General features: G+C 34.9%; 1 protein-coding gene across 1 annotated transcript in view; it reads left to right on the forward strand.

The window, feature by feature from the left end:
• Kiaa0825 (KIAA0825 ortholog) overlaps positions 1-27,660 on the forward strand; it is a 378,969-nt gene that overhangs the window by 95,894 nt on the left and 255,415 nt on the right. Inside the window, exons 7-12 of the mRNA XM_090331617.1 lie at positions 3,749-3,843; positions 8,006-8,233; positions 9,497-9,762; positions 11,115-11,265; positions 16,352-16,542; positions 19,798-19,980. Of these exons, the coding sequence (XP_090187743.1) occupies positions 3,749-3,843; positions 8,006-8,233; positions 9,497-9,762; positions 11,115-11,265; positions 16,352-16,542; positions 19,798-19,980 (1,114 nt within the window). The remainder of the gene's footprint in view (positions 1-3,748; positions 3,844-8,005; positions 8,234-9,496; positions 9,763-11,114; positions 11,266-16,351; positions 16,543-19,797; positions 19,981-27,660) is intronic.

The raw sequence follows: 27,660 nt of genomic DNA on the forward strand, positions 1-27,660 counted from the left end.
ATTTATAAAAGAGCCTAATAAAACCTACCAAAAATGGTTAAAAAGAATGGAGTAGCCCCCGACTGCTTTGTCCATAGCATTTTTCTTAGATGTTCCCCTTATGCAGAAGGATATGCCAATATTCAGGGAAATCCAGAGTAGCCAGGAACGAACTTTCACCTCCCAGAGAATGATAGAATTTTTCATGGCAACAAGATTCCAGCAACTCAATGGAAAAGAGATGCCTTTGAAACTCAGGCCCTTCAACAAGATGACCTGATGGGAGACCACCCCCTAAAACAATGCCTCTGTGTCAGCAGGAAGTAGCCAGAAAGACAACCATCAACCCTTTTCCCTTGTCTTCCCCTCTTGGCCAAATGTTTTTATGTATCCAAAAGACCCTGTCTATAGGATCCGCCTCTTCCCTCTAGGCCCAATCTTTTTATGTATCTAAAGATGGAATACGAAGGAGTGAGTCCTGTCTTATTCCCCAAGGTCAAGCAAAGCTCTAGAAACATGCTCAAGAGCTTGTTCCCAGGCAACCTTGGTTCCCAGGGGACAACTACCCCCACACCCAAGGTGGAACATTCCATTGTGGGCCTGGCCAAAGATACCACCCTGGGCCCCCAGGAGACCCATTTTTTTAATTTTTGCTTCCTTATTAAGCCCTATATAAACTTACCCCCAAATTCGGTCCCTAGCACAACCTCCAATCCCGCGGGAAGGTTTGTGCCCCTCGCTGTTCCTCAATAAATCTTCCTTGTCTGTTAATAAAGAATGGAGTAGAAAGCAGAAGAAGAGAGGTTAGGAAAGAATAATACAGATGAGATAATTTTGATCAAAGTACATTATGTAACGTATGTTGTAAATGTAGTGACAAAGCTCCTTTGTACAATTTATGCTAATAATTTTAAACAAAGGAATCATAATGCAAAAGATAATCTTTAGTTTGGAACATTAGAATGGCATTTCAACTTTGGTTTATCAATTTTGGTGATAAAGGCAAGAAGAAGTATATGGGAATAGTTTACTTTTCTTCTCAATTTTTCTGTAAACCTAAAACTTCTTTAGAAAGTAAAATCTGTTTTTAAAAATGAACATTTTAAGAAAGATTGGTTACTCAGTAAATTGATTGGGACTGGTGATAGTGTCTTTGTTGTACAGAATTACTTTATGGCACCTACTCATTGTGCCCTGAAAACTTTCTTTTAAAAATATTGTCAATTCAGCCAGGCCCGGTGGCTCACGCTTGTAATCATAGCTACTCAGGAGACTGAGATCTGAGGATCGAGCTTCAAAGCCAGCCTGGGTACAAAAGAACCTGAAACTCTTATCTCCAATTAACTTTTAGAAAACGGGAAGTGGGGCTTGGCTCAAGGGTAGGGTGGAAGTCTTGAGCTGAAGTGCTCAGGGACAGCACCCAGACCGAGTTCAAGCTCCATGACCCACAAAAAAAGAAAAAAAAATTGTCAATTCACTGTGGCTTAAGTGGCAGAGCATTAGCCTTGAGCAAAAAGTGTCCAAGGACAGTGCTTGAGCCCTGATTTCAAGCCTCGGGACTGGCAAAAAAAAAACTATTGCCAAAAACTATTTAATAGATGCTTAGTCTTCTTTTGCATCATTAAAATATGTGGTTGATTCGGATTTTAGCTCAGTGTTAAAATGATCTTACCATATTTCCTTAAAAGGACATTAAAGGTGTAAGTCATAGAAAAGGCTTATATGTATTAAACCTAAAATTTTTTCCTATAATGTGAAGTGCCTTGAGAAATACAGAACATTCTTTTTTTTTTTTTTTTCCAGTCCTGGGCCTGAGCACAGTCCTTGGACTTTCTCAAGGCTAGAGCTCTACCACTTGAGCCTCAGCACCACTGCCGGCTTTTTTTTCTATATGTGGTACCGAGGAATTGAACCCTGGTCTTCATGCATGCTAGGCAAGCACTTTAACCACTAGGCCAAACTTCCGGCCCAATACAGAAGATTCTTAAATTGAAGTCCTTGGACCTTGTGATTAATGAATGAGTTTAAAGAGGAGCTGAAAGTTTTCATGTATTTGTGTGTGTGTGTGTGTGTGTGTGTGTGTACACATGTACACAAGTATTTGTGAACTAGCCAAATTTTGTATTTTGTATGAATGTTTCATCACTTTAAACAAATTCTAGGATGTGTTCAAAAATCATGAAATAGTTATGAAATATGACAGATGAAGAAACTTTTCTTAGGTAAACACTAATAAAATGTCCCTTTCAGGTAGTTACATTAATCAGCTTGGCATCGTTGAGAACGTTTCTTTGGGCTCATGATTCTGAAGATTTTCATCTGTGGTCCCTTGCCTCTAGCAGCAAAGTACATCATGATGGGAAGTGCGAGGTGGCCAGGGCTGTGTACCTCACGGCATCCAGGAAGCAAAGGGGTGGGCCGATTGACATTGCAATATCCAATTCAAGGATTTTCTCCCAAGCACCTCACTTTATTCCAAAAGTTCTCTTCTATTAAGATTCTTCCATGACTTCCTAGCTCCTCAGACTGGAGAGCAAGACTGTGATACATAAGCCTCTGAGAGACACTAATACAAACCATAGTAGTGATATTATTGTCTGACATATTGAATATTTATCTTTAGTATATTCTAGGCACGAGTGTTAAAACAATCTTGAGAATTAGAATGTACTATTTTTATTTCTGTGACCTGTATTCCTTAAAAAAAATCATCCACAGTTAGGTTCATCAATCCAGGGTAAGTGGAAATATACACCAATTAGATGACTATTTACTCAGAATCCCTACTGCTAAAATGAGCAAAATTTGAAATCTGCTTAGCTTAAGGGAAATAGAAAGTCTGATTGTTAAAATTCTTGATAAATTAAAAAATACAATGAAATTTAGAGCAGTGTATATAATTTATCATCTTCCCATCTAAACGACAAAAAAGGTAAATGTTAAATTATTCATGGAATCAACCTGTGATTAATGTGACCTTAATGGGAAAGTAGAAGTATTTCTTTTTGGAATATTTACTCATTAAGTTTTTCTAGACCTAATTTTTCCCAGGGAAATCAGTACCTCAATTATTAAAAAAAAAAACTAAGAAAAGTTGGAGAGATTGTTTCTGCTTTTAGAGTTACTGAATATTTCATGTTTGTGTCAGAGTTTTCTTTTTCCAAGTTAATCATTGTGTGTTATTTATCTTATATTTTTCCTCAAATTCTGATGATTATTGATGTTCCTTTGTTTATGATTTCATGAAGGGAACTGTCGATGTTCTAAGAATGACCACAGTTTTTAAATGCAGAAACTTTTTTTTGAGTCAAGATAGTAGTATAAAGCATATTTTGTCCTTGACCATGCTATTCCACCTTCTCTGCCTGTTTGGTGTACAGATTGTAGACATATACTACTATGTCAGGCCAGAATTTAACTTTTTAAAAAAAGGACATGGAACTTAATATTTATCTTAATTCATTCAATACTGTGAATATGCAAGTGACCTTATGGCAAAGAATCTACATTTTACAGATTTTGTATGCATGTACTTCATGTATGAATATATGTAGCATATAGATTTCTTCAAATTGTATATGAAAATTGCAATGCCATTATGGACAAGACCATACATCTGCTTGACTGTATTCCTTCCATAGTGAAATGCATGCATATTGGCTTCCATCATGCATAAAGTATGTCTATAAATGTTAAAAGTATGTTAACATTTAATATGATTGTTTTCCTTTTTAAAGATTTGTTTGCATTTGTGTTCTCACTTGCTTAGGGATTTTTGAAAAATCCAATAGAAAAACTATGATAGAGAAACCAAGAGCACATGCACCCATGATTCTTTCAGAGCAATTACTACCAGGAAAAGAGGTAAGGGTTTAAATTTTTTATGTACAACACTATGTAACTGTCTTGAAGTTTACCCTTCATCACTTAAACATTTTTTTCCCCTGACACTGAAGTTTGAACTCAAAGCTAGGCATCTGTTTTGTCTTTTGAGCCATGTCTCTAACCCTTTTTTACTTTATTTGTTTTTCAGGTAGGGTCTGACTGCTTAAGATCAGTAGTCTTGGATCATGTATGCCTCCTGTGTAATTGGTTTATGGGTGTGCCACCATAAGTGGAGAGGGAAGTCTCTAATTTTTGGCCTAGACTGACCTTGAATCATGATCCTCTCAAATCTCCAGTAATATTATTGATTACAAATTGTCTTAAATATTTTGGACAAAAGTGATTTAGTGAGGCCACTGCTTGCTTGCATATTGTGTCTCATGAGAGGAGTAGAAAGAATTCAAGAAATCTTTCTATCTTAAGATCTCCATTTTAAGAATACATACTGTAGCTAATTGTTGAAAAGTGACAGCGGAGATTCAGAAAAGATTCAAAACCCAATTGATTAAACTGGCTCCTGTTTTTGTTTGCCTCACCTATGCATGTGTAGTCTCAAAATGTTACTGTCATTTGTTTCTGCTCTACTTTATATGATAGAGAAGGCCCCTTGCTTTCTGGATATTGAGAAGGTTGCTCTACTGAATAACTTTTATAAAATATTACACTGGAGGAGTTGAAAAGAAACCAGAGACTTTCTTGGTCTCTGTCTCTCTGTCTCTGTCTGTCTCTCTGTCTGTCTCTCTTTCTGTCTCTCTCTTTTTCTTTGTGGGTCATGGGGCCTAGGTGCTGTCCCTGAGTTATTCAGTTCAAGGCTACCCCCCTACCCCTAGGGCCACAGCCCCACTTCCGGTTTTCTAGTGGTTAACTGGAAATAAGAGTCTCATATTCTTTAGTGCCCAGGCTGTCTCAGATCCTCAGATCTCAGCTTCCTGAGTTGCTAGGATTACAGGCATGAACCACCACTCCCGGCTTGGTTTCTGTCTCTTTTAGAGAAACTCTTTGGCAGTGGCCAGGACTCCTATAACCCTGCTTTAAACACACAGATCTCACTGCATGGTTCTCCTTGCACCTGGCAAGTCTGCCTAGGGTTTAGCATCCACTGGCAGCCCTAGAATCTTGTCTCCTATAGCATTGTCCCTTTACTTTGTTCCTCTACCCATAGAAGATTATTGTTTCCTGTCGTGTTAGTATTCGTTGTGTTTCATAGCTATGTTTGGTCTCTCATATATAAAATCAAGGCATATGATATTCTATATTAAATTATTTCATTTGGAATAACTTGAATAGTGGCTCGTTGTTGATGGATTATGGCATACACTAGGCAAAAATTTTAAAATTAAGGCAAATTAAGTGATAGTTTTTTTTTGTAACAGAGTTCAGGCTTGAAGCAAAGGAAATAATCAGGAAATTTCCAAAATTATATATTTTGATTTAACCAGGAAATTTTCAAAATTACACTTTACGATTTAATCAAAAATAAAATTCAGAAATAAGAAATTAAAATTAGGTGATAGAATGTCAGGTTCAATAGATAGATACCTGCTGATTGCACCAAGGAGAAAGTCTCAGGATTTGTTTATTCTTAGATCAATTACTAAGTTATGTCTATTGTAGCTGGAAAGTGTGGTGCCATGTATTAGATGGGAAGAGTAGAAGTAGCAATCTTTCAAAATAGATTTTTAGATTTTTTTTTTGACCTGAACAGTCTTTGGTCATTGCTGTACAAGAACTCCATGCGATATCCAGCAGCGTCAGAGAAACAAGGCTGGGTCAGAGAAACAAGTGAAGATTTTTTTTTCATATTTTTTATTGTAATTAATAGAAGGGTTACATGATATTTGCCTGATAGAAGGTGCATTAATTCCCATACATTGATACCCTTTTTCATGTCTTGGTTCCCATTTCCCTCCCCCCCATTCCCACCCCTCATCTTATTTTCCCCCCTTCCCTATCCAATTTCAAATAACCAAATACAAATATATCCAATATATCATATAACAAAGTGAGATACTGTAACAATATGAGATAACCAAGGGACAGCAAAAGAGATGAGAGATAACATAGTACCTTAAGAACAACAATCATTCATTATATGGCTCTTGTTTCTATATCCTAGAGATCCTTTTATTTAGCGTCTATATGGCCTTATGTATCAAGGTTTTGCTCTATTGCAAATCTCTGCTAGGAGAGCCCAAGGTTTCTACTGATTATGACAAATGAGGGAAACCATTGAGCCTATCTTCCTTTGAGTCTGGCTTACTTCACTTAATATGATTTTTTCTAAGTCTTTCCATTTCCTAACAAATGGGGCAATGTCATTCTTTCTCACAGCAACATAGAATTCCATTGTGTACAAATACCACATACAAGGTGAAGATTTTTAAGTAAAGGTTTCCAGGTTTGATTTTTGTTTGTTTGTTTGAAGAGCTATTAAGGTACTTTTTTCCATAGTTGACAACAATATAGGCAGGCCAACATTTCACGCTCATCCAGGAATTTTCATGGGGAAAGGTAATCACCATTGCAACAGAAAAGGAAGTTAAAAAAAAGAAAACAAACACTGAAAGTAAACAAACAAATCCTTGTTAACTGCAGACACTTACCAGAAACTTCTACCAAATCATTCTGGATGCATGGCAGATTTTAATAAATACAGGCATTCAAAGGGGGAATAAAAATCAAGATTAAAAAATTGTTTTCATGAAGATAGGTTTCTTTTTATATCTTTATCGTAAGTCTCAAAGGATTACTGTTATTTCATAGAGCTATAGCCATTTCATGTGAAAAGTTTTACTTGTAAGAAAAGTTTACTTTTGCACAACTACCTAAAGAAAATAGAAATATATTTAAAAATAAAATAAAATAAAAGACAATGTAGTATAGTCTATACTCTTACTTGATTCGACTAGTAAGTAATTTTCATGCACATATTAGAGAAACATGCTCAGGTTCCTAGACAGTTAAGGATTCAAATAAACTTTACATATTAAAGTTTAGTAATATTATTTGTGTAGTGAGGCTAAGAGCCATTTTTACAGAATTATGTCATCATAGAACTCTAGATCTAGAAAAGGAATCATTTTTATTACTATTTTATGTATAAGAAACATTTATGCGGAATGAAGTGTACATACAAGAAAACTAGGCTAATGATCATAATCTTAAGTAATTTTAGACTGAATGATACCATAGTAATCATCAAGTTTAACTCTTATTTTTGTATTGAAAGGCTTAAGACCAAGAAAAATAATTTAACCAGAGATATAAAGCAAGTAGTCTCCTCAAGTAGAAGTAGGGGACACATTACCGAGAACAAGGGTAGACTAAAATAAGGGGAGTTTGTTCCCTTGACAGAGATTTACCTTACTTTTCATTTAGAGAACAATAAGGATATTAGGAAAATATATGTTGAAAGTTACATTGCCATATGAGACACAGACCAAATTAGAAACAAAAACATGATAACAAAATTGGTGCTCAAAATATGCAAAGAATATAATGTAGCTATTTTTTTAATCATTGCCCGGAAGAAAAGCAGTAGTTCCCTCCACTCTGATGGGAAAAATTAAGTAAAATTCTAAGCTAGTCAAAACCCAGAAAGGTGCAATGGTTGTGTTTTCTCAAAGAAATTTATTTTGTACTGCTCTTTTGGGGATACTTGCCTGGAATTCTGAAATTAAACAAGAAATCAAAGATTGAATATTAAATGCAGTCTTAAAATACAATACTTGTTAACGATAAGCTATAAAAAGACTAAAAATCTAATTTAGAATTTATTAAATATATTGCATTTAAAGGTTTCTTTATGTGATAGATTGTATGTGCAGCTTTTGGCTCCCATAAAGATGGTTTTATTGAACTACATTTGAGATTAAATTTTCAAAAAAAGGTTTTTTTTTTATTAAATTTACTGACAAATTAAAGTGAAATGTCAGTATATTACTATATGTAAGAAATGCATATGTTTTTTGTATACTGTTTTATTCACTTGGTAATATTTTTCAGATTAGAAAAAATGCTTTTAAAGAATACCAAAGAATACTTATATTCAATATATTGAATGAAAATAATTTTATGTCTAAAGCAATAGGAACCAGTTGTTCCTAGGGTTGATATGACTTTATGTAAATTTATATTTCAGACTACTTTACTAGATTTTGCCTGGAGAAATGCATTTAAAGAATTATCTCTTCCCATGGCATGTTGCATAACAACTACAATTGAAAACTTTTCCACAAGAATTCTCCAACAAGAACAGAGAGAAAGGTCTTCAGTTATGAGCTATGCTATGGACCTTGTAAGTGCCCAGGACGTTTGGCAAGATTGCCATATGTTTCCTGATGAAGAGCAACCCAAGAAAATCGCAAAGGCATGTACCACATGAAATTCTTTGAAACTGCTAATGAGTACAGTGGAATTTCCTTTCTTTCCTTAGCTTTTCATATAAGTCATCACAAAAACAGCCTAAAGATCGAATGGTACTCTCTGTTGTCCAATGCTTGGTACAGTTTTCTTCTCTGGTATGTATAGGCCAAACCTACAAAAAAGTACTTACTCTCTTCACAACTCTTGCCCTCTGAGTTTCAGGAATCTCAAAAGGCTTTTCTGTTGTCATAGAGGGCTACATGCTAGAAACTCTGCTTATGTGGCTCTACTTGGAATGGTTTCACAAGAAATTTAGGTGGTTAAAGGAGATCCTGCCTGGTCTTGCATTGGGAAATTTAAAAATCTTTCATAAACGGGAATCAATCTAAGCGCTTTGTCTGTCTCCTGAAACTCATATAACACAGACACAGACATAGACACAGACACAGACACACACACAGACACACATACATACAGACAGACACACACACACACACACATACAGACAGACAGACAGACACACACACACACACACACGCGCGCACGCGTGTGGGGTGGGGGGGAGAAAGCCAATGCAGACAGTTACGCAGCATTAAGTCCACAATGGTTCAAGAATCTATGTCAGAGAAGTTTTTAAGAGATGAGAGCTTCACTCAACTTGTCATCCTGAGGCTCTAGAGCATACACTGGGCAGCTCTGCTGTCTGATTTGATGTAGTGGCAGATTTTGCTTTCCCATCCACCACAATATTGAATGAGTAGATCCTTAATAAACAGTGACAATTTAGAGCATTTCTAAAGATTGCCAACCCCTTATCACTAAGAAGATGCTATATGAGATTGTTTCTTTTGCTTCTTAATCTAAATTAGTCTGAGATTTTATATATGAGAGTTAATTTAAAAGTCTATGGACATTGAGCAAAAGAAAATAAGAATAAGTTCAAAAATAATGTCAAAATAATTTCAAGGATACATTTTTATATCTATTAACTAGAAATAAATGAATTGTCATGTAAAGTTAGTTTGTGAAATTTTTATGGTGTCTGTGAGCTTAAGATTTGAAGGGTTATATATAGAGAGACATCTTTTTGTCTCTTGACATGAGACATTTAACTTTCTACAACCGAGAAATTGATTGTTATAAAGCTACATCATTATATTTGTACTTGATGCCAAATTCATTATTTAGGAATTTGACTCAACTGTACATAAATTACCCTGTGCTGTCAGCATACAAATAACTCAGCAGCACATTTCTTTCTCTCTAGTTTTGTTCTAACATCGTGGAAAAACTTGACACAATGCTTCCACTGGCTCTGGCATGCAGAGATGATTCTTTTCAGGAAATTAGAGCAAACTTGGTGGAGGCCTGTTGTAAAGTAGCAACAGCTGTCCTGGCAAGGCTGCAAGAGAGAAGCAAGGAGGTTCCTTCCAAAGCACCCCTGCGAAACCTGCACATCCTGCTCTCCACAGCGATCTGTGTCCTCCAGCACTTTGTGCAATATGATAATTTCATGAAAGAAACGACTAAGAAGTGAGTGTCATTTGAATTACCTTGGCCCATGCTTTAAAAAAATGTAATCTTCAGAAATCACAGTAATAAAATTTTGATGGTTGAGAAGAAGAAAATAATAATATGATAGCTTATTTTCATTTAATAATATGGTGAATTGTTTTCATTTGTCTTCAATAGATCATATTCAAGGGATATATGGATTAACCCTTAGAGTAAGTTACTTGGATAGTCCTAAATGTAGAAGTAATGTTGAACAAGTATGTTCAACATGGTGTTAAGACACAACCACATTTTCCCTTCCCTTTCATAAAGCACATTATCCTGACCACTCTGAAAAGGAAGAATGAACTTACATTTATGTTTTGTTTTCTACGCCAAACAGCCGTTTGGACACTAGAATGAATAAATGCATTTTAATCTGTCCCATTGAGTGGTATAAACGTATTGCAGGACATTTATTTAGTAACAAAATACCCATAATATTTAAAGAGGTAGCATCTGCCAATCTTATTTTTTATTAGTAATCTAAAAATATAGGATTCTTTCTGAAGAGAGATAAAAATTGCAGCAGGTATTATCATATGGTCTTTTGGGTTAGATTTATGCTGTGCTGAACTAAAAACATGGCCCATCAGAAAGGAATGTGTGGATATAGCATCCCAGAGTGATTTCAAGAATTGATTCTATATCTATTCTATACTCTTAATTCAGCCTTCACTGTCTCTTGGTTATGAGAGAAAGCAATGCAATATAAATAGCTAAAGAAAAAAACAGTGGAATTAATTTGGCTAAATGGAGAGTACAGAAATGATATTTCTTTAATTTTCATAAGTAGTCAGATGTTGTGATTCATCCTTGAATTTATAAACAAAATATGCTAAAATCTTTATTTCTGTAGAATATTTTAAAACAGTTTAGAGGATAATTGACAGCTACAGAATTACAATTTCTCTAAAAAAACTGCTGTTAGATTATGATTGCTTTATTAAAGTTGTTCCGAACAAGTATATGTTGTTCCCTAGTAATAACAGTAACTAATTCCTAAATAGTACTCTGATCACTAATAATAGGTCTACAAAGAATACTTTTAGTTTTGAATGATGTATTGACAACCAAGTATGTCTCAAGTTTGAAATGCATATTTGGAAAACAGCAGATGTATGTTTTCAAAAGACTTGCAAAGCAAAAACCAGCTTTAGTTATTTATATATTTTACCTTTTTGGAAAGTGAATGTGGATGCAGACTTCAGTATTAGGAGGAAATGAATGATTGATATCTAATAATCAAAACCATTTGTAGTGCTGGAGATTGTTACCTCCTACTGCACAGGCCTTAAATCTCTGTCTCTTTGATCATTGCCTCTGAACAGACCCATGTTTCTGGTGCCTGTCCAGCGATATCAGGAATTCATCAACATGCTACAGTTTCAGGTTACAAACTACTGCGTCAGAGTTTGTGCTACAAGCATTTTACAGGATGCTGAGAGCCACCACTGGGATGACTACAAAGCTTTTTATGAGGTGTGAAGTTAAGTTTACTATCCCTCCATTTTACACAAATATGTTTTACTGCCTACCTGCTTTCTGGCTAATTAGAAACATGAGCTTGGCATTACTAACACACGAAGGCTGTTAGGATAATATTTTTAAAATATTGAATTTGTACTTCAGAAAAACACTTGTTTTAAAAAAAACTGAAATAAATTAGACATCAAAACTCTCCTTCTGCTGTAAAGTAAAAATAACTTAATTTGAGCTGCATTGGTACAGTGCTATGCGACTTGGAATATAATGAGATATGATGAGAACTCAATGAGATCACAATATCAAAGTACTACAAACTGTTCTTTCCAAAAGTACCAGTTAAGAATATTTGTATTTTTTCTTGTTTTTTTTTAAATTTTCATGTGGTTTAATAAATACTTTACTAATCACCTTTATTCTTTCTAGTGCTTTTCTTTCCCTTTCTTATGGTTTCTGTGAATATACTATAAGACCTTCTCATAGTTCCTGTGAATATACTATAAGACCTAATTAAACATTTATACCTTACCTGTTTTCATTGAGCCTATTTTTGAAATTACATTTTTTTGCTATATTAAAGTCAGTGAAACCAAAATGAGTGTCAATTAAGACTATTCATGATTAGATTTTATATCTTTATCCTAAATCCCATAGATTATATGTAGACTACAATATCTGAAATTCCTTGAAGTGGCTTCCATGGAAAAGTGAATAAAATATCTTGGGTGTGTAAAGGATCCTGTGTCTTTGTTTCTTCCTCAGTTACTTAGTCAATGTTGCCAGGACACAAACGAACAGCTAAGAAGAAGGTCTTTTAAAGGACTTTTCACTTTTCCTAGAGCCATTTCATCTCTCTGTTAGAGGCCTTTCCAGAGGCTTTTTCTTTTACAAGAGCATCTATATAGGGCTTTCCAAATCCGACAGCCTTACTTCAAACAGGGGTGGTCGGAGTAAGTAGAATGGGAAACTGGTATAGTACAGCTGGTAGCTTGAGATAAGAATGCAAGTACTGGTATCCCTCTCCTGGCAGCATCCTTCTCATTTGCCTTGAGGTAAACAGAGTTGGAAAATGAATCCATCTAATGTTTCAAACTATTCCAAAATGTCAGGGTAATAATGAATGATTTCATGTGAAATTTTCAATGAAGAACCGGTTTCATCCCAAAATATGTTCAACACAGGGATATTTGGTTTTCTCTTATGCAAATTGGGATCTAGCATAATTGTACAGTATATATAATAAGTGGGTGCATTGAGAAGCTGTTATTGAAGTTACCAAGTATTAAAAAAAAATTGCCATGTAACACCCAGCTCTTAGATCTTAGCACAAAGCTGTGGCTTCAAAGACAGAAATAATGAGATAGTTACCCTATGATTACATGGTTCTGTAGTTTCCATATACTTACATGGTCAGTAGTTACAATTTATTTGCGGAGTGATTGGATGTTATTTATACTCAGAAAATAAAGTGATACTGAGTTTTCTATTTACCAGAAATAAAATCCTTCTAAAAATAGCAAAGATTTTAAACTATTTTGACAAGTAGTATACTTGACATGGTTTTATCTTGTTCATTGTACTTTTTTCTTCCTCTTCCAATTATTCCAAATGACTTGTGAAACAAAGTCGGTATGTTTTTGGTAAGCTTATTTTGAGATTAAAGTTGCTGATACTCCTGACTGGAAGTAGATGGTAGCATAGTGATCCAGGAGAACCTATCACCACACAGAGAGCATAGTACAGATAGAGTAAATGAAGTGGACTCATGTTCTGTAAAAGCAAGACAGTCCTAAGCCGTCAAATGACACCAGTCAGAGTTGAGCATCTGATGCGGTCCTGGTCAGATAGCACAGAGGCCATTCAGATTACATGTTTAAAATTAAATGTTTAGATGGTTGACATCTGCTCAATTTTAGGAACTTGCATTTTTCAATAGTCAAAGAATAAAGAATTGTCTGTTCAAAGATAATATTGATTGGCTTCTGTAATAAAACCCAGCTGCTTGTTTCCTGATATAAAATCCAAATAAAAGCTCATATCTGTTTACATTATAGTTGGTCTGCAAAAATAACATGTTTACTAGCAGAATATTTTTGAAATGACAACAAGTAGGGAAATTTTTCAGAAGAAAAGATGAATCAAATTTAGTTTCATGAAAACCTATGCACACACTGACTGATAGTGTGTTCATTTTAAAGAGACTTGTTAGACCAGAATCCTCTTTGAACATATATATATATATATATACTTTTTTAGGTTGGTCATGAAGCTTGAAGTGGGCCTGGGCGCTGTTCCTGAGCTCTTCAGCTCAAGGCTACCCCCCTACCCTTGAGCCAAGCCCTACTTCACATTTTCTAGAGGTTAATTGGAGATTAGAGTCCCAGGTCCTTTTGTTCCTGGGCTGGCTTTGAACCTTGATCCTTAGATCTCAGCATCCTGAGGCATGAGTCACTGTGCCTGGCTCTCTTCGGAATATTTTTAAGGGATCATGAAGTTGAAAAAGTATCTTAAATGAGTATGTGCATAAAGTTATTTTTGTTTATTTATTTACAACCAAAAGGTCTTTTAAGGAAACTGTTTTTGTAGTTTGAAAATCATAGAAATCCTGTTGATCACATTATTACAAGCACTCAACCTTTGCTATAGACAGGGTTAAGTATTAATTTTTTTTACTGTAATTAATAGAAAGGTTACATTATATTTGCCAGATAGAAGGTGCATTACTTCTCACACATTAATACCCTTTCTCATGTTTTTGTCCTCATTTCCCTCCTCCCACCTCCTTCCAATCATCTTGTTTTTCCCCTTCCCTTTCCTATTTCAAATAAACAAATAAACGTATATACAATATACCAGGTAACAAAGTCAGATACAGTAATAGTATGAAATTAACCAGAAAGGCAAACAAAGAGAAGATAAATAACATAGTACATTAAGAACAACAATCACACAAGATAAATCTCTTGTTTCCATATCCTAGAGATCCTTTCATTTAGTCTCCTCCTATATGACTTTATGAATCTAGGTTTTGAGCTATTGTAATCCTCTGCTAAGAGACTCCATTGAGAGAAACCATTGAGCCTATGTTCCTTTGGGTCTGGCTTACTTCACTTAATATGATTTTTTTCCAGGTCTTTCCATTTCCTTACCAATAGGACAATGCCATTCTTTCTGATGGGAGCATAGAATTTTATTGTGTATAAATACCACATCTTCTTGATCCATTCATCTATTGAGGGGCATCTGGGTTGGTTCCATATCTTTGCTATGGTAAATAGTAGTACAAGGAACATCTTTGTGCTAGGGGCCTAGTATGTCCTTTTCTCTGGACATTTTGGTAAATGCAAGGAGTGGAATTGCTGGATCATAGGGGAGCTCTATGTTTAGTCTTTTGAGGAATCGCCATACTGCTTTCCACAGTGGTTGAATGAGTTACACTTCTACCATCAGTGTAGTAGTGATCTCTCTGGACCACATCCCTGCCAGTACCTGTTGTTATTAGATTTCTTTCTTTTTTTTTTGCCAGTCCTGGGTTTGGGCTCAGGGCATGAGTACTCTCCTTGAGTTTTCTCAAGGCTAGAGTTCTACCACTTGAGCCACAGCACCACTTCTGGCTTTTTTCTACGTATGTGATACCGAGGAATCAAACCTGGGTCTTCGTGCATGCCAGGCAGGAAGTAAGCCAGTAAGCCAAACTCCCAGCCTGTTATTAGATTTCTTGATCATGGCCATTATAACTGGAGTGAGATAGAATCTCAAGGTTGTTTTGATTTGCATTTCTTTTATGGCTAGAGATGTCATGCATGTTTTCATATGTCTATAGGCCATTCTTATTTCCTCTTCAACAGTAGTTCTTTTTAAAATAGCATTTATTTTGAGATCAAATAGTGGGTAAAATTTATTTCAAAGAGGATTATCTAGAGATGAAAACAGCAAATCTTACTAATTTAAGTTTTAATGTTTTGTTACCACAAATAATTATGTTTGAAGAGTGCATTCTACTCTTCATATTTTCAATACTTTTAAAATCTGGTTTGAAGAAAGTGAGGTCAAGCAACTAGCATGTTTCCTAATTATGCTTGCAAATCATCTAAGGCTACCCTCTCCTTTCTGCCTGTCCTGATTAACCTGGATCATTGTTGGGTTTTGCTCTGCAGTTGAGAAAATTTAGTACATATAAAGAATATATAATATGGCAAAGAATGAGAATCTGCCATTTGGAAATCTGAATATATAACCAGGCCTCACAAAATCATAAATGTAGACTGCTATTATATATGATACTAGTATAATATTGTCAGTAAAATACTACCAGTGACTTGTATAATGTAATAATCTTTGCTAGTTTCATGCTCCTTAGCCTCCACAATGTTGTTCCATGAATGTTTGATAAAATGACAATAAGTTTATGCCAGCACCAATGGCTCAAATGCCTCAAATCCTAGCTACTCAGGAGGCAGAGATCTGAAGATAAATGTTCAAAGCCAACCTGGGCACAAAAGTCCATGGGACTGCAATTAATCACCAGAAAGCTGAAAGTGTCACTGTGGCTTTGCACTGAAGAGCTCAGGGACAGTGCCTAGGCCCAGTGTTCAAGCCCTATGACCAACCAAAAGAATGACAATAAGTTTATTTCATTCCTTCATTTTATAGGGTTAATTCAATGATGCTAATAGTCCGTAAAAATGAAGATATTTAAATATACCCCCTTTAAACAAATTTCAATCTTGAAAGAATTAACTTCTATTTTAAAGTAGCTAGCATGGCTTGTTTAGCAACTAACAAAGATGATTGTTTAAAAGTAAATTTTAAACATAGATCAGGAATAGGTAAATCAAATACATTAGCTCGAATGCTTGTGGTCTGGTTTTGAACTAAAGTATTTGATCTCATAACAGAAATAAAGCATATGTTCCTGTGTCAATAAGAATGTTCAACATCTTGTCAAAAATCTTTCTTGGTCATCTAGTATGTCAGACTCTCCAGCTATTTCCTTTCAGCCTGAACTAATTAGGTTCATAGGAAACAGACTGACATTTTGGAATATGTGATTCTATTGTTTAATGTGTGTTGGTTTTGCCAGGGGGAAAGATGCTCCTTCTCACTCCAGATGTGGCATTATTTCTACTGGGCTCTTCATCATGATCTCTGGACCATACTACCCCCGAAGTTAGCCCAGGAGATTCTTACAGAAGTGCTGGAGAAATCTTTGGGTTTATTGTCCTCCAGATATGCTCGGGCCCATCCCAGTTATAAGAGAACTCCACAGATCCGGTAATTGAAGTTCTGTATGCCATTGCTATTCAAGAAAGCTTTTGAATCAGATGATATAAAGCAGTGTAATTCTGAATCTCATGATAAAACTCCTGGTATATTTAACATGTTTCTAACATCTGAAAGGAAATCGTATTCAATTCTCCCTGGGTATTGAAATGGAAATGTGCAATGCAAATCAAAATAACTTTGCTCTTTTTTTCTTCTTCTTAAAATTGTATATAGAACCCACTTGTTTCTAGGAAATCATTCAAAATGTCTTGTAATCTAGGACACATAGACACAGAGGTTAATAAGATAAAGGGAGAAAATTAAGGTCCTGAATGGAGAAAAAAGCAACCATGCTGTGATGGAGTAGTTAATTTGACTTAGAGCTTGTAGGCAACCAAAGGATTTATTTTGTTTTAAAGTCTAAAATGTGCAGCTTATCTTTGTTAAGGAAACTAGTTTGTGTAGTCATTTTTGTTTGAAATATATTTTAATTTCCTATTCTTGCTTTTCCTTTACTTTTCACTATGTATTACCTAAAGCCAGTTTAGGAAAATGTGAGATTATAGAAAATGAGAAGCAACTGTCACTAGGTTTTAAATCAAAGGCAAAATTATAGTACAATTATACAAGTTATTTAGGCACTGAATAATACACAAATGAACTTACATGACAATGATCAAGATGAAAAGGCTTTTGTTTTATAAATACGCTGTCTAAAACCAGCCTTTTAGGTATATAACAGGTCTTTTTATACCCTTCAGGAGGACCCTACAGACATCAGACATTTTTCCTCCTTCTTTTGGCAAGAGAAATCATTTCCTGACAATGTTCTTGTAAAGTATGCTGCAATTTGAAGGGCGTTCAGGTCCTGCTACAGTGTCTCATAAATTTGGCATTTTTGCACAGGCTGTTTTGAATTACTGACAAAGCAGTTTAAAAAAAATGAACCCTGAAAAATAGATGGAGAATCTTTTTCACTTTGGACAATAACATAGCAAGTCATTATGAGATATTTGTGAAATCAGATTTACTGTTAGCTCATGAATTAGGTAATATATTTAACTTAAAAACTGCACTATGGAGACTTAAGTTTCTGGATATTGTATACAAAATGTAATTAAGAAGTACTTTTCTCAAAAGCCATATAATGAGTGATTGTCCTTAATGTACTGTGTTATCTCTCATCTCTTTTGCTGTCCCTTTGTTACCTCATATTGTTACAGTATTTTACCTTGTTATCTGATATATTATATATATGTTTATTTGGTTATTTGAAATAGGATAGAGAAGGGGAGAAAACAAGATGAGGGGCAGGGGTGGGGGGAGAGAAATGGGGACCAAGACATGAGAAAGGGTATCAATGTTTATGAAGTAATGCACCTTCTATCTGGTGTATATAATGTAACCCTTCTATTAATTACAATAAAAAAATATCTGAAAAAGAAAAAAAAGAAGTATGTTTCTAAAAAAACGTAAGAAGGGGCATCAATGTGTGGGAAGTAATTCACCCACTATCTGGCAAATGTAACTGTAACCCCTCTATACATTACCTTGATAGTAAAAAATAAGATGAAAAAAGGAAGTACAGATTCTAGCTTTTATAAGTCTATGTGTTATATATGCATACTTATATATTTTGCTACAAAGATTTGAATGCCTTAAGCAACTATTGTTAGTTTCAAAATCAGATTATATGTATTTTAATTTAGCAGTTAGAAAAATGGTGAGTGAAAAACGATATTAAGATGATTATTGATGGTTTTATTATTCTAGTTACCTGTAGCAACAACCTTATATGTGGTTTGCTCCTTTTTGTACAAGGCTAACACTTTGCACTTTGAGCCACAACTCCCTTTTCAGTTTTTTAGTAGTCAATTGGAGAGAAGAGTCTCATAGGGACTTTTTGCATGGATTGGCTTTGAGCCATGCTCCTAAGATCTCACTCTTCTGAGTAGCTAGGATTGCAGGTGTGAACCCCAGTGCCCAGATGTCCAAACCTTTTTAATTAAACTGTGAGAGTGAGGATAGGAAGGAAAACAACTGGAGAAAATGAAGGAGGAGGTAACACTGTTCAAAAGAAATGTACTCATTACCTGGCTTATGTAACTGTAACCACTGCACATCACCTGTACAATAAAAAGTGGAAGATTAGAAAATTATAACAAATAAAGAAACTTTACACTCTCTACCTTCAATTTCTTTTCTTTGCTTTCTTTGCTTTCTTTCTTTCTCTCTCTCTCTCTTTCTCTCTTTCTCTCTCTCTCTCTCTTCCTTTCTTTCTTCCTTTCTTTCTTTCTTTCTTTCTTTCTTTCTTTCTTTCTTTCTTTCTTTCTTTCTTTCTTTCTCTCTTTCTTTTTTTTTCTATCAGTCATGGGTCTTGAACTTCTGGGCCTGGGGGCTATTCCTGAGCTCTTCAGCTCAAGGCTACCACCCTAGTTCTTGAGCCACAGCGCCACTTCCAGTTTTCTAGTGGTTAATCGGAGTTAAGAGCCTTATGGACTTAGTGCCCAGGCTGCCTTTGAATCTTAGATCTCAGCCTCCTGAGTAGCTAGGATTACAGGCATGAGCCACTGTGCTAGGCTTTACTTTCAATTTCTTTAAGTCTTAATTTGAGAGAGTGAAATTATGGAATCTATTCAATTTAGTCATGTACCAAAAAAAAACTTTAAAATATCTTTGAGTTTTTATTAAAACTCAAGGAAAGGAGAGAAATAAATGAAGAGCATATAGTTCATGGATTTGGGGTTACAGTTGGATAGGAAGTATAAATTTTATTTCTATCACACATTAAGGTAATAATAGATAATAAAAATTAATTAAACATCTCAGTAATGAGTTTGAACATTGTGAATGCAGAGAAATGACATGTCTAAGATAATCACTGATATGCTAACTAGCCTGATTTGATTATTGCACATTGTATTCATGGGCTGAGATATAGCATTATACTTCATTTAAATAAATTTGGGATGTTATTTTAAAATATAAATATTAAATTATAAAATTAAAAGTTCAAGAATGATAGAAACAAATGTTTCTGACTAAAATAAATAATGTAGCAGAGTTTATACAAGATAAGGGAATAATGGATTGGCTTTTATCTAGAATCTCAAGAGATGTCTCATACTTTTTGTTTCCTGGCTCTATAAATATGATACCTAGACAAACCTTTTTGTTCTTACATATCCTTAGTACAAGAACTATGGATGAAAGTGTACATGGTAAGCAGATTACTTGTTTAACATGAATTTTTCTTTCCAATAGGCTTGATATCACAACAATTTTCACATGTATGGAGGATATGTTATGGCCAATTTGTTCATCTGTACAGGAACTTCTGAATCCTCATGCACATAAAAATGATAAAATTTTTAAAATTCATTCCCACTGTAATAATCTGCTTACAACATTAGTCATTTTGGCTTCACCATTAACAGAATTATATAAGTAAGTATCAAATATACTTTATTTTTTAACTTTGATAATATGCACAAAAATTAACAGTTATTTTCATATTACTGTTGAATTGTGGTGAGTACCAAGTGGAATTTTTGACATGATTTTTGAATATTGTGGCATTTTATAAAACTGCTATCAATCAATTACTGTTTTTTAATTCTCAAAGAAGTTGAACCTCCTCAAATATGTTGTTTTGGTTTGCTCAATCCATTGAGTATCAAATGCAGTTGGGAACATTTTAAATTTTACTTTTTAGGTTAAATGATCAAATTGTTTTAATGGATTAGTAATGTTAGTCATTGCTTTTTATGCTATCAAAAAGAAAAACACATCTAATTGCCTTTTGCTTTTAAAAAGTATATTTTACTGTCTTTAATTTTATCTAATTAATTTGCTCTAAATAAAATACTATTTTAACTGAGACCGTAGTGATTTAGACCTATATTCCTAGCAATACCACCAATAGCTGGGAATGGTGGTATATGCCTGTCCTCTTAGCTACATAGGAGTCTGAGATTGGGAGAATTATGATTGTAAATCAGCCCAAGCAGAAAAGTTCACAAAACTCATTGTAATGGAAAGAAGTAGTGCATAGTGGTGCCTGCCTGTATTCTAACTTTGACAGGGAGCCTAAAACTTGTGGATAAAATTACAGGTATGGGTGAAGGAAGGATGTAAGACCATAGTCCAAAAATAACGATGTGGTTCAAGTGGGTAGAATGCTTGTCTAGCAAGCACAAGGTCCTGAGTTAAACTCTAGCCTTGCCAAAATATTTTTTTTATATTGTTCTATCTACTGCGCTGTTGGTGAGAATGTAAACTAGTACAACTGCTCTGCACAGCAATCTAGAGGTTCCTCAAAAGTCTAAACATATGTCCCCTTATTTCAAAGCCACACTACTGAACATCATGAAGCAGGATATGATAAAGACACCTGCTGATCCATACTTATTGCCACACTATTTTCAATAGCCAAAATATGGATATAGCCCGAATGACCCACAGTAGATGAATGGATCCAAGAAATGTGGTACCTATATACAATGGAACTTTATATAACCATTAGAAAGAATAAGATTATGTCATTTGGTACTTATACACATGGAATTTTTTGTGACTTCTTTTTTCTCTCATATATTTTTATTGTAATTAATAGAAGGGTTACATTATATTGACCAGATAGAAGGTGTATTACTTCTCATACATTGATACCCTTTCTCATGTCTTGGTCACCATTTCCCTCCCACCGCCCCCACACCTCAGCTTGTTTTCCTCCCTTCCCTATCTGACTTCAAATAACCAAACATGCATATATACAATATATCAGATAACCAGGTGAAATATTGTAACAATATGAGATAACCAAGGTACAGCAAAAGAGATGAGAGATAACATAGTACATTAAGGACAAGAATCACTCATTATATGGCTTTTGTTTCTATACCTTGGAGCTCCTTTCACTTATCATCATTCTATAAGGACTTACACAATGTAATTTTATACTGCCATCAGAAAGAATGACATAACCCATTTGTAAAGAAATAGAAAGACTTGTAAAAAAATCATATTAAGTCAAGTAAGCCAGACTCAAAGGAACATAGGTTTCCCTCATTTGTAATCATTAGGACACATCTAGGACTCTCCTAGCAAAGGATTACAATAGCTCAAAACCTAGGTACATAAGGTCATATAGGATGAGACCAAATTAAAGGATTTCCAGGAGATGGAAACAAGAGCTTTATCTTGTGTAATTGCTGTTCTTAATGTACCATGTTATTTCTCTTCTCTTTTGTTGTCCTTTGGTTAATCTCATATTGTTACTATATCTGACTTTGTTATCTGGCATATTGTATATATGTGCCGGGGCCAACCGGCAGCAAACCAGGGTTCGCAGATTGGGGTTCCTGAAATAGGGGGCAAGGACTAGGAAGAAATAGAAGAGAGACAGACACACTGGGTCTGGGATGTCCGCAGTCCAGGTAAAGACTGCCTCGTTTATTTTTCACTCCAGCTTCTTCCCTCCTTGAGACCCAGGGAACTTCCAGGTGTTACATTCATATGGTAAATCTCAGGTCATTTAAACAGAATAAGGCCAGAAAACAATAAGACAATAAAGCCATTGTCTGATGCAAATCAAGGTACAGTTTGATTCCACTCTGGCTCCCAACATATATGTTTATTTGTTTATTTGAAATAGAAAGGGAAGGGGGAAACAAGATGATTGGGAGGGGTGGGAGAAGGGAAATGGAGACAAAAACCTTGAGAAGGGGTATCAATGTGTGAGAAGTAATGTACCTACCATCTGGTGAATGTAACTGTAACCCCTCTATATATTACCCAGACAATAAAACATAAAATTTTTAAAAATTTAAATAATTATGTCATTTGAAGGAAAATGGATAGTGTATTCAAAGTATGGTGAATTCACGTATACATTTTGGATGGCTTGGGGGCAGGGTACAGAATTGAAGGGAGAATAGGTGAAAACTGCAGCAATGGTGCTCACTGGACATGGATGAAAGTAAACTATACAATTCATAGGTTGAGACAGGAGGAAAGTCCTGGGGTCTGTGAAGGACTAGAACATGCTGTACCAAAGGAAATGTACTTATTACCTATAACTGTAACTGTAATCCCCGACTACATCACCTCTATGCAAATAATAAACTAAATTAATAAACATACCCAGAGGAGATCTGGGCACAGTGGCTCATGCCTATAATCCTAACTACTCAGGAGACTGAGATCTGAGGATCGTGGTTCAAAGCCAGCCCGGACACTAAAGACCTTGAGACTCTTATCTCCAATTAACCACTAGAAAACCGGAAGTGGCGCTCTGGCTCAAGGGGGTAGGGTGGTAGTCTTGAGCTGAAGAGCTCAGGGACAATGCCCAGGCCCAGAGTACAAGCCCCGTGACTGAAATACCCAGAAAAGAAAATAATTGTTCTAAAATACACCGAATTCTGAAGAATACTGAAGAGCAACACCTTTCAGTAAGCATGCCTTAGGTTTTCGCTTTTCACTGTAGCCTTTAGTGTCTCAAATAATGAGAAATAGAAACTATTAATTCTATTGGAAAAACATTAAAATATTTTACTTAGGCAAATTAGCTTTGGAGAAGTCTACAATTTTTGAACTATTTATTTCTAATTTGATTGAAATTTGTAATATGGAAAATGGGACAGTTCTTGTAATTCAAACATTAATATAATTTCTTTCTCTAAAATTGTCATTTTAATATTAAATGATTCCATAGGAATACATTTAGTTTATTGAATGGCATATAGGATAAAATTCACATAATTTGTCCATGTCATCTATTTCTTATGCTAAAGTGTTCAATGCATAGGATAAAATTCACATAATTTGTCCATTTCATCAATTTCTTATGCTAACGTGTTCAATGTGGTAGTGTTTGCACTGTGATATCCAAATTATTTTTATTTTTCAATAGATTTTTATATTTATTTATTTATTGCCAGTCCTGGGGCTTGAACTCAGGACCTAAGCATTGTCGTTGGGTTTTCTCAAGGCCAGAGCTCTATCGCTTGAGCCACAGCACAACTTCCAGATTTTTCTTTATAGGTGATACCAAGGAATCTAACCCAGGTCTTTGTTCATGCTGGGAAAGCACTTTACCACTAGGCCAAACTTCCGGCCCTTTTCAATAAATTTTTGAACTTTAATGTTAGGTATCCTAAAAGTAATTAACAACTTAAAACATTCACTTATTTCTTGATTTTTAACAATCACATCATTTTCAGATTGTTTCTTCTAGCAAGCCTCGAGAACTAACTTTAGAGATGGAAAATTCATCTCTGGGAGCAGAGATGTATCACCATAAGGTTAAGATTTAGGTACATAATGGTTCATAAAAAGCTTAAATCTGAAGCTCATAATAAATCCTAGTAAATGAAACTGATTTACCATAGATGAAAAAATTGCTATGCTCTCCTTTCAATGGGTCATTTCATCTAAGAAGAAGGCCCTGTGAAAATCAGGAACAAAGTAGACAAATTTCATGGATTGGTCATGGTGCTCAATATTGAATTTCATGGTCTGTCTCAGATGAATTGAAAAATTTTAGCCCCCCCAACACACTTGTAAAACAAAGAAATTATTACCACAGATTGTATATTTTAATAATAGTAAATATAGCAAATGTTTATTACTATTATTAACCTATGGCCTATTGATACATTTTTAAACAAGCATGCACATACTCACATACCTATGATTTGTGCACTTGATATGAGAGTGTAACCACCTTTAGCAAATTTAAATTGCTAATGTTAACCAGGATTATAGAACATTTTACACCAAGCACTGCCTCTAGCTTTTCTTAATAAAAAATAGATAGCTATATTATTTTCAAGCATGGGCAAATTCAATATATTTTTTCATTCTTTTAAGTATTGTTATTATAAAGGTGATATACAGAGGGGTTACAGTTACATAACTCAGATAATGAGTACATTTCTTTTTTGGATAGTGTACCTGTTTTGTTGCTCTCTCCAAGTTTTTCCCTTTCATCCTTACCTATACGTTATATAGTTCATTTTCAAAATGGTGTCTAGTGAGTATCACCGCCACATTTTTTTCACCCTTGTTCTTCCATTTCTTTGCCTCTCCTTACCCTCCCAAACACAGATGAACAAACAAACAAGACAAAAAACCAGCAAAAATAATAATAAATAAAAATCTCTTATTTCCATTTTCTGGAGTTCATTTCAATAAGTATTATTTTATATGATGGAGGCAATGCACTTTTGTGTCTCTCCCTTATAAGTTATCTTTTTATTCTTTTAAAATGTTTTCAGCTAAAAAAGTTACAATTTTTTTTATTACAATTTTATTACTGTGTTTCTGAACAATGAACTTAATCTTTGAAATGTATTTAGCTTTTTGATGACAAAGGAAACCTTACGGGGCAGTATCATCTTTACCAACTAGGGTGTTTTGAAGGAATCCTGTTGACTTATTGAGTTTCACTTCGCAGCTGAGAGATGAAGTTGTTACATAATTAGCATTTTAGAAAATGATTTTCCTACCTCATGTTAAAAAAATTAAATCATATGCCTTGGGAATTGGTGAAAAGTAACAATCACACATTGACAATATTGAATTTTCATAAACTATACCTGCCATTTGTCATTATAGAAGAAATACATTCTAGCCTTTCTGGAAGCTTTTTCAAATACTTCTGACAGATAAGCTGAATGTGTTTTTTTATTCAAAGTTTAGTGTAGTACCACTAAATCCTAGGACAGGCATATATGATTTTAAAAGTCTTTTCAGGAAGAATGAAAACTGCAAAAGTGTGTGCCCTTTTAAGTTGCTTTTGTAGATTTCTGTTAGAATGCTAAAAGGAGTATTTTAGATTTGTCCTCCACTGAAAACGATTTGCTGAAACATAAAATATTTATTCACCATGTATTTTCCAAAGTGCTTAGCACTTGATGGCTTTTGTAAAGGCAATGAACATACATTCATAAGACTACTTATATGTACGTTCATGCTCTTAATGATTTTCTACATAACATTTTGCTTGCATAGACTATTAGTTTTTCTTTGTATGTAGCAAGCTAAAAATTTATTTCTAAAGGAGTTAGAAATGTGGCCTAGTGTTACAAGTGAGGTTCAGGCTCTAGTCCTGAAACTCTTGTAACCTTAGCAAGTAACAATGCATTCCTAGATATTTAGATAATGTAATTTTCAATTCAGCAAATGTTTTTCCCTTACTGTAAATAAAACAAGGTATATAGCAGTAGGCAAGATAAAGTTGTCTGCAAGGAATTTAGGAAGGCTGATAAAGTTTCAATAAATAAAACAATATTTTACATGACTAATAACTGGAAATCATCATATATAGTGAAATATGACAATCTACAAAAACAAAATATAGACCTTCTTTTGCATAGGAAATACATAGTGTTAAAAAGTGGATGAGTTAAATGGGAGAGGGGAGAGCCAGAGAACCAGGAAAGAATGGCATGAATATGGAGGGAAGTACTTCCTATGAAGTACTCCCTCCCTCCCTCCTTCCCTCCCTCCCTCCCTCCCTCCCTCCCTCCTTCCTTCCTTCCTTCCTTCCTTCCTTCCTTCCTTCCTTCCTTCCTACCTTCTTCCTTCCTCTTTCCTTCCTTCCTACTTTTTGATGGTTCATGGGCTTGAAATCAGGACCTGGGCACTATCTTTGAGCTCTTTTTTCTCAAGACTAGAGCCACAACTCTACAGTTTTTTGGTTAATTGAGGATAAGAGTCTTAGGGACTTTCCTGCTTGAGCTGGCTTTCAACTGTGATCCTCAGATCTCAACCTGAATTACACCAAGTGACCTACCAGCACTCAACTCAAAAACAAGTTTTGATGCATTCTAAGTGTAGAAATTTTGGAAGCTGACAGTTCTACCACTTAGTAATATAGAAGACTGAGATTTCAGCACAAGGATCAATACATCAGGCAAAAGCTAGAGTCATCAGAGTATTGATTACTAAGGTACAGAATAGTAAACTTACACTGAGTTTAAGTGAAGGTGATTATTTCATTGTTACTCAGAAAATAAAATACATTGATTTATGATATAGTTTTTAGGTCAGGAATGGCTGGCAACGTTTGGTAGAGTTTCTCAAACCATTAAGTACTAGAAATACAGGGTATGTTTTTGTAAAATATTGACCATATGTTCATAGTGGCCCAGCAAAGAAAGTGTATGTCCATGCAGAGACATACACAGAAATGATTACTGAAGAATCTTTCAGAAGCACTAAGCAGAAGCTCCCCAAATGACCACCAACTGGTTAACAGATAAGCAAAATGTGGCATTTGAATATAGTGGAATATTATTCAAAAATAAAAATAAATGATATAATAGAACATGGCATGACATATTTGAAATAGACATGAACCTCAAGCAAGGGACGGGTGGCTCATGCCTATAATCCTAGCCACTCAAGAGGTTGAGATCTGAGGCTCATGGTTCAAAACCAGTCTGGTCAGGAAAGTCTGTGAGACTCATCTCCAATTAACTACCAGAGAATCAGAAGTGGCACTGTAGCTCAAAGTGATAGCCTTGAGCTGAAGAGCTCAGGGACAGCATCCAGTCCCAGGAGTTCAAGCTCCACAACTGCCAAAAAAAAACCCCAACCAACCAAACAACAACAAAAAAAAACCCCATAAGATTATATAGGATAAGACTAAATGAAAGGATCTCTAAGATATGGAAATAAAAGTGTTATCTTGAGTGATTATCCTTAATGTACTGTTACTTCTCTTTTCTTTGTCCTTTGATTAATCTCATCTTGTTACTATATCTGACTTTGTTACCTGATATATTGTATATGTTTATTTGAAATAGGAAAGGGAAGGGGAGAAAGCAAGATGATTGGGAGTTGGTGGGGGGAGGGAAATGGTGACAAAAACGTGAGAAGGGGTATCAATGTGTGAGAAATAATGCACCTACCGCCTGGCCAATGTAACTGTAACCCCTCTATACATTACCCCGACAATAAATAATTTTTAAAAGAACCTCAAAAATACTATCCAAATTGTGAAAGAATCTATAAAAATGCAAATTTTTATTTCACTTATTAGAAATACAAAAATAGATCCATTGAGACAAAAATGATGTCAGTGGTTGCTAGGACAGAGGGATAGGGAAGGAGGAGTGA

Source organism: Megascapheus bottae, chromosome 4 (assembly GCF_031878675.1).
Source record: "Megascapheus bottae isolate mThoBot1 chromosome 4, mThoBot2.hap1, whole genome shotgun sequence".
NCBI classification, from domain to species: Eukaryota; Metazoa; Chordata; class Mammalia; order Rodentia; family Geomyidae; genus Megascapheus; species Megascapheus bottae.